At 43.0% G+C, this 13779-nt stretch overlaps 1 protein-coding gene across 3 annotated transcripts in view; it reads left to right on the plus strand.

Annotated features, from left to right (window-relative positions):
* Nucleotides 1-13779, plus strand: part of RELN (reelin) — a 1162997-nt gene that overhangs the window by 560658 nt on the left and 588560 nt on the right. For all 3 annotated transcript variants that reach the window (XM_073573631.1, XM_073573629.1, XM_073573630.1), the window contains exon 7: nt 10502-10598. In XM_073573631.1, the coding sequence (XP_073429732.1) occupies nt 10502-10598 (97 nt within the window). The remainder of the gene's footprint in view (nt 1-10501; nt 10599-13779) is intronic.

Consider the following 13779-nt stretch of genomic DNA (forward strand, 5'->3'; position numbering starts at 1 on the left):
GAACAGGGCTGAGTGGCTAAGAGGGGCATTGGGGGCTGCGGGCCAAAGCTTTCTCTGATCGTATCAATCTTCTGCTTAAAGAAGGAGGCAAAGTCTTCAGCAGAAATGAGGGGAGATGGAGGAGGTGCTGTGGGATGGAGTAGGGAATTGAAAGTGTTGAAAAGCTGTTTAGGATTGTGAGACATTGAGGATATGAGGGATGCAAAGTAAGTTTGTTTTGCGACAGAGTGCGTGTACTTGAAGCTGGCAAGGGACTGCTTGTATGCGTTGAAGTGCTTGGTAGAACGGGTTGTCTTCCATCTCCGCTCAGTGGCCCTGGAAACCCGTCTCAGTTCTTAGGTCAGGCTGGTCAGCCAAGGATGCCTGTTGATTGTACGAATTTTGCTCTGCGTGAGGGGGGCGGCCGATTCAAGTGTTGCTGTTATTGTGGTGTTATAAAAGGTGGCAGCAGCATCTGTGTCATGAAGGGAAGCTATGTCTGTGAGAGGGAGAAGGGACTCGGAGAGTGATTGTAAATTGAGGTGTTTGAGATTTCTGCGAGGGTGAGCAAGTTTGTGGAGTGGGGGTTGCGCAGTCGGAGAGGAGAGGGAAAAGAATGTCAGTAGGTTGTGGTCGGACAGGGGGAGGGGTGAGTTAGTGAGGGAACAGAGACAGGTGAAGATGAGGTCCAGCATGTGACCATCTTTGTGAGTGGCCACAGAGGACCATTGAGTGAGGCCAAAGGAGGCAGTCAGTGATAAAAGTTTAGAGGAAGCTGACGTGGAAGTGTCAATGGGGATGTTGAAGTCGCCCATGATGATGGTGGGGATGTCAGCAGAGAGGAAATGGAGTAGCCAAGTGGTGAAGTAGTCGAGAAAGGTGGAGATGTCTAGTTCTGGGGGACGGTAGATGACATCCAGTTGGAGGTTGGAGGGGGAATAGATGCGGACTGAATGCACCTCGAATGAGGGAAGAGTAGCGGAGGGTGGAAGTTGAATTGGGGCAAAGGAGCAGGTATCAGGCAGGAGCAAGCCAACTCCTCCACCACGTTTGTTGCTGGGGCGAGGGTGTGAGAGAGATGGAATCCGCCATAGGAAAGCGCAGCTGGAGAGGCTGTGTCAGAAGGAGTGAGCCAGGTTTAAGTGATGGCAAGGAAGGAGAGTTTGTTGGTGATAGGAGGTCATGGATAAATGACAGCTTATTGCAGACAAAGCGTGCGTTCCATAAGGCGCCAGGTAAGAGGACCGGGGGAGTAGGGGCTGGATGAATAGGTATGAGGTTATCATGGTTGCAAAAACATATAGAGGATTGTGGCAGGATGTTAGAAATGAGTGTGGGGATGTGTTGAGGAGGGCCAGGATTCACATTTCCACTAATTAATGTTAACATCTGTAGCAGTAGCAAAAAACAGGCACAGAAGCCAAGCTAAAGATATCACAGACTGCAACTACGCAAGATCAATGCAGCACACTAAAACCGTCAACATCGCCTAGTCTGTACAGTTTGCGATTGGGGAGCAAAAGTCTTTGGAGATCCATGACTTGTTCATCTTGATGAAAGTTAGGCAGTCTACACTATCAGGGGACAGCCAGCTGCGCTTTTCCATCAGGACACCACCATCAGCACTGAAGACACGTTCTGAGAGAACACAGGCTGCCAGGCATGATAAAACCTCCAAGGCTTGAGAGGTTGTAAGGCGTCGGGTTCCTGCAACTGCACAGCAGGGATCCAGAGCCTCACATTCTGCAGTCTCCCATTCTCCATGGACCGCAGAGGAGCTTGCTCAGCAGCCCCGTCGTTCCCGATGTTCTGCTCAGACCAGCTCTGTGGGTCTGGCTGTTGCTGCCACCTCTGGGCCAGCAATAGCAGCGCGGGCTGATCAGCAGCAAGCCACTCCAGAGGCTAAGTCCTTCCGTCGCTCCACTGAGCATGCTCATGAGATGATCTCCCATTGGAGATCGGGAGTCACATGCACAGGTCCTTCTCCAGATCTGATTGGTCCATCTCAGGGATCTGGAAGCTTCCGGAAGGTCCCGACCATAAAAGGATTGCATGGCCACTCGGCCATGCGCTAGTATAGACTCTAGTTGCTAACTGTGTGAATGATGACAGATGTATGGACTTGCAAATGACTCATTAAGATTCCCCTCCCTCTGAAATTACGTGTGTGGATAGGGAACTAGTTATAGAGTCAGCGCCAGTCAGTGGCAAGCTACAGGCCACAGTACACATCCTCCACAGTGCTAGCATCCGACAGTGTGCCTGCTACCAGGCATTGTCGTATAGCGGCAGTGTCTGTCGCCGCGCTGCAGTCAGCAGTACTTCTGGGCGTCCGTGGTTGTGACGCCGCACGCACGGCAGGTCTAGACGGACGCAGAGTCTGTGTCTTGGGCCAAGTCCTGTGACCATATACCGTGCGTGCATTCCACTGAGTCCTGTGACGTCAACAGACTCGGTCTTTGTACTTTATGCCTCAGCGCCTCTGTGAAGGAACAGAGATCGCCCAGCGCACTCCGGGTGACATTCAACCCGCGTGCAGAATACCGCCATATTGTGCGTCTGCCATTACATAGCAGCAGTATATCATCTTCTGCACGGTGGACCCCGGGCGGCGAACGCACTTACTATTATTTATTTTTTAGTGCGTTCCGCCATCCCTAACAGAGGGGAGCTCAGACCACTCATCCATTTTTGAAGACCAAAATGTCCAAACCCTCCCTGATGGTATTGATATTGAGTTCTAGATACTTCTGCACCATCCTCTCCATTCGTTCAGCACGTGTCAGACTTGGACTCTGCTGTGATGGTGCACGAGCTGGTCTAAAAGATGTGTCAAAAGCAGAGTTGAGTGAAACAGGTCGGTCAGATTCAAAAGTCGCCGACTTTCGCCAAAGTCGAGTTTCATGAAACGAAACCCGATCACAGTGTGAGGTTGGCCATGCGGTCGGCGACCCAAGCGTCAAAGTTGGGTTTCGCCGAATGAATGCACGTGACTTTTTTCAGCCAATGAGAGAAGCATAGCGTAGCGGGAGCGTAACAGGAGCGTAGCTGGAGTGGGAGAGACAGAGAGGTAGAGAGAAAGGGAGAGGGAGAGAAGAGAGAGAGAGATTTTGCCGCCTCTGGGGTTAGTAATCATGCCAGGTGTGTTTACAGTCCTCCACTCACTTCCGACTTTTCTCCCCATTGACTTGCATTGGGTTTCGTGTTTCACGACTTTTCCCAACTTTTCCCTATAGTCGGCCGATTTAGTTCGACGCGACTTTTGAGAAAGTCGGGTTTCATGAAACCCGACTTGACCCTAAAAAAGGCAAAGTCGCTCATCTCTAGTCAAAAGGCTCACAGAAACTGCTTTTGCCACTTACACTACTGCTGCTAATGTTTTGGCGTTGATGAATTGACGTGCCGGAGGTTGGAAGTTTAGAGCTGTGATGCACTCTGTGTGCCTCAGTGCTGTGTTGTTGAAAAGCTTTCTTAAGGATTTGTTAAAGTGTGTTTCGATACTCCCAACATTCGCGGGGCCCTTTCCAGGGCGGGAAGCATCTGGCAAAATTTACTCTTTTAACATGGATCTAAGAGAGTGGCAACCCAGTAGTCCGCATTATTTTGAATCATAACTATATGGGAATCATGTTGCAGATAGTGCAGAAAGAAGGCACTCAGGGTAACACTGATGCTTGTTTCCTCTGTCCCATCCCGCCAACCACAAACAACAGAGATTGGATGATTATCCTCTTCATCTCCTGACAGTTGCTCACCCAACACCACTTCATCCTCCATTTGTTCCTCGGCTCTTGCACTTTCACTAGCAGTTTGTCTGTTATATCCAGCCCCCCTTGATCGCAGTAATCCACCCTCCCTCCATCTGCATCCTCCTTTTCCACTGGGACCACCACCTCATCCCGTAGGCTACTCAAAGTCTACTCAAAGATGTAGATGACCATAACAGTGATGCTGATGACGGCAATGTCAGCACTAACGATCTTAGTAGTCCTTTCAAAACTGTGCAGAAGAGTACAGAGGTCCTTAATCTGTGCCCACTCCGTAAACGTGATATGCGCCACGTCTGTAGTACATTAGCCCAGGCTATACGACATGACATACTGCATCAGGGCTCATTGCTGCTACCACAGTCGACACATCACACATCAACATTTTAACTGGCATGGACAAAGACCTCTGTATCGATGCAAGTCGACCTGAGGAATGCGAGTGGCTGAAGTGAGCACACAGCTTCTGTGCTTTCTGCAGCAGCTCACCCAGGATAGGGCACATATGTGAGTTAGCCTTGGCATAGGGCCCCACCAGGTTTGCACCTTTTATTGGATACGGCCTTCCCTGGATGCAGTCATTACTCAAACTCGGCCTGGAGAGCTGTCCTCAACTCTTTGGCTGTATGACTGCGATCTCCAAGACATATCAATTTTAACAGTGCCTGATTGTGGTGAGCCCTGGCTGCCCAGTATGGAGGTGGTGGGGACTGTTGGAATGCGTGTCTCATTAAGGCAGAGGTTGAGGGCACAGGTGGCGGCTCCAGAGGATGTGGAGGAGGCAAAAGCAGTGAAGGAAGTGTGAAATATGTCCAAGTGTCTGTGGTGAAATGCACCCTGGCAGACATAGATTTAGTCAAGGAATGGGTGATGTTGTCTGCGATATGCTGGTATAGCGCAGGCACAGCTTTCTTAGAAAAATAATGGCAACTGGGCAATTGGTACTGGGGGACTGCGACGGCCATCAGCTCTCAGAAACTGTCTGTATCTATCGGGCGGAAAGGCAGCATTTCCAAGGCCAACAGATTGGAGATGGAGGAGTTCAACGTCGTAGCTTTGTCATGTGTAAGAGGAAACAATCTTTTATGTGACCACAACTGCGGGACCGTGGGCTGGATGCAGTGCTGCGAGAGAGCGTAGTATGGGGAACCTTACAAACTGCTGGATCTTGCGGGAGGTGCAGGCGGATATGTTACGGTGGATTGATAAAGTTGTTTTGTGCTCATTCTCTGAGACCGGTCAAAAACAGGAGGCATGTCGGCTTTCGTTACAGCTGACAGGCTCTCAGTCAGCCTGACTGGAGCGGGTAAAGAAGCCAAGGTTCGGCAATCGGAGACCTGTGTTACAATACTTGGAAATGAAAAGAGACTTGGGATCAGATTTTGGCAAATAGTTGCAAGTCAAATTTATGTACAGTATTAGATAGTCAAGAAGATTTGTCTATAAAATGATGGTAGTTTTATGTTTGAAGCAGTAGTGAATGGGGAGATATGGAGCCTGACAGTGCAAAGTTCAAAACATTGTTACCCTTTTGCTCATCAGTATATATGTGTATATATATATATACTGTGTGTGTATATATATATATATATATATATATATATATATATACAGTACAGATCAAAAGTTTGGACACGCCTTCTCATTCAAAGAGTTTTCTTTATTTTCATGACTATGAAAATTGTAGATTCACTCTGAAGGCATCAAAGCTATGAATTTACACATGTGGAATTATATAATTAACAAAAAAGTATGAAACAACTGAAAATACTGTGTGTCTTATATTCTGGGTTCTTCAAAGTAGCCCCTTTTTCTTTGACTACTGCTTTGCACACTCTTGGCATTCTCTTGATGAGCTTCAAGAGGTAGTCACCGGAAATGGTTTTCACTTCACAGGTGTGCCCTATCAGGTTTAATGAGTGGGATTTCTTGACTTATAAATGGTGTTGGGACCATCAGTTGTGTTGTGCAGAAGTCTGGTGGATACACAGCTGATAGTCCTACTGAATAGACTGTTAGAATTTGTATTATGGCAAGAAAAAAGCAGCTAAGTAAAGAAAAACGAGTGGCCATCATTACTTTCAGAATTGAAGGTACGTCAGTCAGAAAAATTGGGAAAACTTTGAAAGTGTCCCCAAGTGCAGTGGCAAAAACCATCAAGCGCTACAAAGAAACTGGCTCACATGAGGACCGCACCAGGAAAGGAAGACCAAGAGTCACCTCTGCTGCAGAGGATAAGTTCATCCGAGTCACCAGCCTCAGAAATCGGAGGTTAACAGCAGCTCAGATTAGAGACCAGGTCAATGCCACACAGAGTTCCAGCAGAAGACACATCTCTACAACAAGAGGAGACTTTGTGCAGCAGGCCTTCATGGTAAAATAGCCGCTAGGAAACCACTGCTAAGGACAGGCAACAAGCAGAAGAGACTTGATTGGGCTAAAGAACACAAGGAATGGACATTAGACCAGTGGAAATCTGTGCCTTGGTCTGATGAGTCCACATTTGAGATCTTTGGTTCCAACCACCGTGTCTTTGTGCGACGCAGAAAAGGTGAACGGATGGACTCTACATGCCTGGTTCCCACCGTGAAGCATGGAGGAGGAGGTGTGATGGTGTGGGGGTACTTTGCTGGTGACTCTGTTGGGGATTTATTCAAAATTGAAGGCATACTGAACCAGCATGGCTACCACAGCATCTTGCAGCGGCATGCTATTCCATCCGGTTTGCGTTTAGTTGGCCCATCATTTATTTTTCAACAGGACAATGACCCCAAACACACCTCCAGGCTGTGTAAGGGCTATTTGACCAAGAAGGAGAGTGATGGGGTGCTACGCCAGATGACCTGGCCTCCACAGTCACCAGATCTGAATCCAGTAGAGATGGTTTGAGGTGAGCTGGACTGCAGAGTGAAGGCAAAAGGGCCAACAAGTGCTAAGCATCTCTGGGAACGCCTTCAAAACTGTTGGAAGACCATTTCCGGTGACTACCTCTTGAAGCTCATCAAGAGAATGCCAAGAGTGTGCAAAGCAGTAATCAAAGCAAACGGTGGCTACTTTGAAGAACCTAGAATATAAGACATATTTTCAGTTGCTTCACACTTTTTTTTAATGATATAATTCCACGTGTGTTAATTCATAGTTTTGATGCCTTCAGAGTGAATCTACAATTTTCACAGTAATGAAAATAAAGAAAACTCTTTGAATGAGGTGTGTCCAAACTTTTGGTCTGTACTGTATATATATATATATATATATATATATATTAATGTAATGTGTGTGTGTATATGTGTGTGCGTGTGTGTATATATGTGTGTATATATATATATACATATATATGTGTATATACAGTGCCTACAAGTAGTATTCAACCCCCTGCAGATTTAGCAGGTTTACACATTTGGAATTAACTTGGCATTGTGACATTTGGACTGTAGATCAGCCTGGAAGTGTGAAATGCACTGCAGCAAAAAAGAATGTTATTTCTTTGTTTAATTTTTTTTTAAATTGTGAAAAGTTTATTCAGAGGGTCATTTATTATTCAACCCCTCAAACCACCAGAATTCTGTTTGGTTCCCCTAAAGTATTAAGAAGTATTTCAGGCACAAAGAACAATGAGCTTCACATGTTTGGATTAATTATCTCTTTTTTCCAGCCTTTTCTGACTATTTAAGACCCTCCCCAAACTTGTGAACAGCACTCATACATGGTCAACATGGGAAAGACAAAGGAGCATTCCAAGGCCATCAGAGACAAGATCGTGGAGGGTCACAAGGCTGGCAAGGGGTACAAAACCCTTTCCAAGGAGTTGAGCCTACCTGTCTCCACTGTTGGGAGCATCATCCAGAAGTGGAAGGCTTATGGAACTACTGTTAGCCTTCCACGGCCTGGACAGCCTTTGAAAGTTTCCTCCCGTGCCGAGGCCAGGCTTGTCCGAAGAGTCAAGGCGAACCCAAGGACAACAAGGAAGGAGCTCCGGGAAGATCTCATGGCAGTGGGGACATTGGTTTCAGTCAATACCATAATTAACGTATTCCACCGCAATGGTCTCCGTTCCAGACGAGCCCGTAGGGTACCTTTACTTTCAAAGCGTCATGTCAAGGCTCGTCTACAGTTTGCTCATGATCACTTGGAGGACTCTGAGACAGACTGGTTCAAGGTTCTCTGGTCTGATGAGACCAAGATCGAGATCTTTGGTGCCAACCACACACGTGACATTTGGAGACTGGATGGCACTGCATACGACCCCAAGAATACCATCCCTACAGTCAAGCATGGTGGTGGCAGCATCATGCTGTGGGGCTGTTTCTCAGCCAAGGGGCCTGGCCATCTGGTCCGCATCCATGGGAAGATGGATAGCACGGCCTACCTGGAGATTTTGGCCAAGAACCTCCGCTCCTCCATCAAGGATCTTAAGATGGGTCGTCATTTCATCTTCCAACAAGACAACGACCCAAAGCACACAGCCAAGAAAACCAAGGCCTGGTTCAAGAGGCAAAAAATCAAGGTGTTGGAGTGGCCTAGTCAGTCTCCTGACCTTAACCCAATTGAAAACTTGTGGAAGGAGCTCAAGATTAAAGTCCACATGAGACACCCAAAGAACCTAGATAACTTGGAGAAGATCTGCATGGAGGAGTGGGCCAAGATAACTCCAGAGACCTGTGCCGGCATGATCAGGTTTTATAAAAGACGATTATTAGCTGTAATTGCAAACAAGGGTTATTCCACAAAATATTAAACCTAGGGGTTGAATAATAATTGACCCACACTTGTATGTTTAAAATTTATTAAAATTTAACTGAGCAACATAACTTTTTGGTTTGTAAGATTTATGCATCTGTTAATAAATCCTGCTCTTGTGTGAAGTTTGAAGGCTCTAACTTATTTGCATCTTATCAAACCTGCTAAATCTGCAGGGGGTTGAATACTACTTGTAGGCACTGTATATGTACACACATATACACAGTGGGGGAAAAAGCATTTAGTCAGCCACCAATTGTGGAAGTTCTCCCACTTAAAAAGATAAGGGAGGCCTGTAATTGACATGATAGGTAGACCACAACTATAAAAGTCAAAATGAGAAAACAAATCCATGTTGGCCCATTCCTTCATGCAGATCTTCTCTAGAGCAGTGACGTTTTGGACGCTGGGAAACACGGACTTTGTTGTATCAATATTGTGAGTTATTGCTATGCCACACAGCTCATCAAAAAACAATAATGTACTTCTAGGTTGGTGAACTGGCAAAGTACACTTTTATCATATTATTTCCTCTGCAACTGCTCTAACTTATTTGAAAACAGATGACAAATTTGAAGTTTTCCTTTAGTCTGTCACTGATATTTGGAAATATGTATTAGAAAAAGTAATATTTCATAGCTAAAAAAGTGAAAAAGAACAAAATACTGACATAACAGCACAAAACCACAAAACCCTGCTGTTATGTTCGGTCAAAAACGACCGATTTTGAACTTTAATATTTTTTAAAATATTCAAGATGCAGTTCGGAAACTTGTGGTTGTTGGCTTTTCCTCATTTGAGGGGTTCTTACTATGGGTACTTTTTTTTTTTTTGTTTACTTTTTGCTCCACAACTTTTTATACACTTGTACTGTTCGGTCAAAAATGACCGATAGCCTTTTATAGTGATCTCCAGCCAGTAAAATAAAGGAGCTATAATCTCATTTTGGACTATATATTACATCTACTACAATTTATCAATTTATTTAGGTCCTTTTGGTCCATGCAGATTTACACATACATACATTTTCTCATTACAATACTGCTGATGGATTACCTTCCAGTATAGTTATGTGCCAAATATTTTTACCCTGCTGTTCTTGTAAAATAGTTCAATTCAGTCCTCAACATTTCATATTGTAAATTAACATATTCTCTTTTTTTTACTTGTGTTCCTTGATCTAATTTCTGTGAAAGCTGACCTGAAAGAGTACTAATAAATTCTGTCTGAAAAGTGTGTTTGCTTTCCTCTGAGCTCTTATCCTAAAGGGTGGGGGGTGTTTTATTTTATCTTATCAGTAGATAACAGCTTCCACCAGCACTGCTACAATACCCACAGACGCCACCAGCAACGCAACCAGCGTAAAACGGAAACGATGCGACTTCTGTCCAACATCAAGCAATCACAAATCAAATGTGATATGTTACAGATGTGAAAAATATTTATGCAAAAGACATGTCAATTATACCTGTGACCATTGCAAAGAGTAAATTTTGCACCGTGTGACTTATTTATCATTTTACATAAAAAAACTGAACTGTTAATTTTTTTTGTTTTCTTTTTGTTGGAAAATAATATAATTACACTTAGTTTATTGTTATTAGTTATAGTTTACAGTTGGATAAATAATTATTTTTGTATGTGCAAATATGCAATATGCATAAATATTCCAATAAAGCCATGTTTAATGTTTTGACACAAAAAAATGAAAAGTTCTTATTTCCATTTTTCATTTGTTTATAAACAACCAGATTCACATACAATATAATACTGCAAAAAATCTTCAATTAAAACACATAAATTAGCTAAAAATCAAGACTTTATTAGGTCCGGTCAAAAATGACCGGAACATAACAAGTGTATAGTGGTAATGAACAGAATAGCAGGGTTAAAAAGTATAATTATCCCATTCACCCAAACATGGATAGGTTGGCATACAGACATTTTTTTCGGCGTTCCAAATAAAAAGTAGGGAAAAATGTTATTAATAATAATTCATGTCCTTTATTTATTTTTAGGACACCATGCAAAAACTGTGAAGTTGGAGAACTTTGTGGTGCCATCATGCATGGAAGTGCTGTTACATTTTGCGATCCATATGGTCCAAGAGAGATTGTAAGTTTATATTCCAACCTGCATGCAGGAAAGAAATCAAGTGAACGTTTGTTTTACTTTACCATGTTCTTTTTACGGTTTTCTATTCAGTTTCATTACCAATTTCATATTGAAAGTTGATTTTTCAGCATACCTTAAGTGAAAAAGAGTTTGTAAAGCAATGTTAGAACATTAGACTTGTACATGGCCCAGGTTTGCTATTGTATAGTAAAAGACCAGATGAGAATGATCAGCTTATCTGGCAGTGCAAGAGAATCTATAAATAGACATTCATATTATTGTGCAATGAGATTTTAAATATACTAATTAACCCCTTAATCCCCCCAAGATGGTTTGCATGGATATGACTAGGCCAATAACTTTATGAGTTAATAACTCTGGAACGCTTCAACGGATCCCACTGATTCTGAGAATGTTTTTTCGTGACATATTGTACTTCATGATAGTGGTAATATTTCTTCGCTATAACGTGTGTTTATTTGTGAAAAAAATGGAAATTTGGTGAAAATTTTTACAATTTTAAAGCTTTGAATTCTTATGCCCTTAAATCAGAGAGATTTGTCACACAAAATAGTTAATAAATAACATTTCCTGCACGTCTAATTACATCAGCACAACTTTTCAAACTATTTTTTTTTGGTAGAAGTTATAAGGGTTAAAAGTTGACCAGTGATTTCTCTTTTTTCCAATAAAATTTATAAAGCCATTTTTTTCTAGGGACCACCTACATTTGAAGTTACTGTGAGGGGTCTATATCTCAGAAAATACCCAAAAGTGACACGATTCTAAAAACTGCACCTCTCTATGTACTCAAAACCACGTTCAATAAGTTTACTTTAGACCCAAATTTTTCAATTTTCACAAGGGTACTAGAAAAAATTGACCCCAAAATTTGTTGTCCAATTTCTCCTAAGCATGTCAATACCCCATCTGTGGAGGAAAATCACTGTTTTGCTGCTCAGCAGAGCTTGGAAAGGAAGGAGTGCCATTTGACTTTTTGAATGCAAAATTTGCTTGAACAATTAGTGGGCACCATGTTGTGTTTGGAGAGCCCCTGACGTGCCTAAACAATGAAAATCCCCCACAAATGGCACCATTTTGGGAACTAGACCCCTCAAAGAATGTATTTAGATGGTTCGCGATCACCTTGAACCCCCAGATGCTTTACAGAAGTTTATAATGTTGAACTGTGAAAATAAAAAAAAAATTATTTTCACCACAAAAAAGTTATTTTAGCCACAAATTTAGCATATTCATAAGGGTAACAGGAGAATTTGCACCATAAAATTTGTTTTGCAATTTCTTCTGAGTACGCCGATACATCATGTGGGAGAAAACTATTGTTTTGGCACATGGCAGGGCTTGGAAGGGAAGGAGCATCATTTGACTTTTTGAATGTAAATTTTGCTGGAATCATTAGCGGACGCCATGTCACATTTGGAGAGCCCCTCATGTTCCTAAATAATGGAAACTCCAACCAAGTGACCCCATTTTGGAAACTAGACCTCTCAAGGAATGTAATTAGATGTGTGGTGATCACCTTGAACCCCAAGTACTTCACACGTTTTTATACCATTCAGCTGTTAAAATAAAAAAAATCACATTTTCCCCACAAAAAGTTATTTTAGCCCTAATTTCTTATTTTCATGGTTAACAGGAGAAATTGCACCATACAGTTTGCTGTGCAATTTCTCAGGAGTACACCTATACCATACACCACATATGTGAGGGAATAGTATTTTTGAGGCACAGCACAAAGCTCAGAAGGGAAGAGGCGCCATATTGGAGTTCATATTTTGATGGAATGGTTTGAGGGTTCCATGTCACATTAGCAGAGCCCCTGAGGTGGCAGAACAACAGAAACCCCCTATATGTAAACTAATTTTATGAACTACACGCCCCAATTAATTCAACTAGAAGTTCAGTGATCATATTGGCACCACATGTGCCCCACAGAATTTTATACCATTGAGCAGTGAAGAAATAATAAATTACAATTTTTTCACTAAAATGTTGTTTTAGCCCCAAGTTTTAAATTTTTCTAAGGCTGATAGGACATTTTTTTTACAACAAGCTGAGGTCCATTTTATTCTGAGTGTGCCAATATCCTACATGTAGTCGGGAAATATTTTTCAGGCACAGTGCAAAGCTCAGAAGGGAAGAAGCGCCATATTATAGTGCAGATTTTACTCTTATGGTTTGCGGGTGCCATGACCCATTGGGAGAGCCTCTGAGTTGCCAAAACAGTAGAACCACCCATAAATGACCCCATTTTACAAACTACACATCTCAACAAATTTACCTAGGGGTGCAGTGCTAAAACTGATAACCACGGGTGTGGCACAGAATTTTATACCATTGGGCAGTGAAGAAAAAATAACTACATTTTTACCAAACAAAATGTTGTTTTAGCCCCATATTTTAGATTTTCACACAAGAAGTGGGTCAATTTCTGCTGAATGTGGCAATACTCCATATGTGGGTGTACAGTACTGCTTAGCCATACTGAGAGACTCGGGAGGGACTGAGCGCCCTTTGTCTTCTGGAGCACATATTTTCCTAGAATAGTTTGCGGACTCCATTTGCAGAGCCCCTAATTGCTAGAAGAGCAAAATCCCCGCTCAAATGACCCTATTTTGGAAATTATACCCCTTTGGGAATTTATCTACAGGTGAAGTGACGATTTTGAATCCATGGGTGTTTTCCAGAAAACAAACAGCAATGAATGTTGCCAAGTGAAAATTGCAAACTGCTGTTGTAGTGACCATTACACTGAAGTGACCAGTACATTAAGCCAATCTCATGCTTCGGGAGACATGCACCTGTAAGTTAGGCAGGCTCTCATCACTTCAGAAATGCCAAACATGTTGTCATGATTGTGGACGGGATCTTCTTTTCCGTCCTCTCAGGGTTAATTTTGTGTGGCCTTCCTTTGATTCTGGGTGGGCTATAAGAGACTGCCCCTCCCTAGGGGTTCCTTGTCAGTGATACATTCATTCCTGGCTGAGTAGTTGACCCCTGGTGTGCTCGCATACTGCTTTATCTGTTTCTGCCTTCTAGTGTTTGACCCGATCCGTCCTCCCATTCTGAGTATTGCCTTGTGATTCTGTGCTGATTGTCTGTTTCTGGTTCTGACCCCAGCTTTATATTCTGACCTTCCTCCTGTCTGACCCATTGGTAC

Source organism: Dendrobates tinctorius, unplaced genomic scaffold, assembly GCF_039654945.1.
Source record: "Dendrobates tinctorius isolate UK_male_01 unplaced genomic scaffold, ASM3965494v1 ptg000035l, whole genome shotgun sequence".
NCBI classification, from domain to species: domain Eukaryota; kingdom Metazoa; phylum Chordata; class Amphibia; order Anura; family Dendrobatidae; genus Dendrobates; species Dendrobates tinctorius.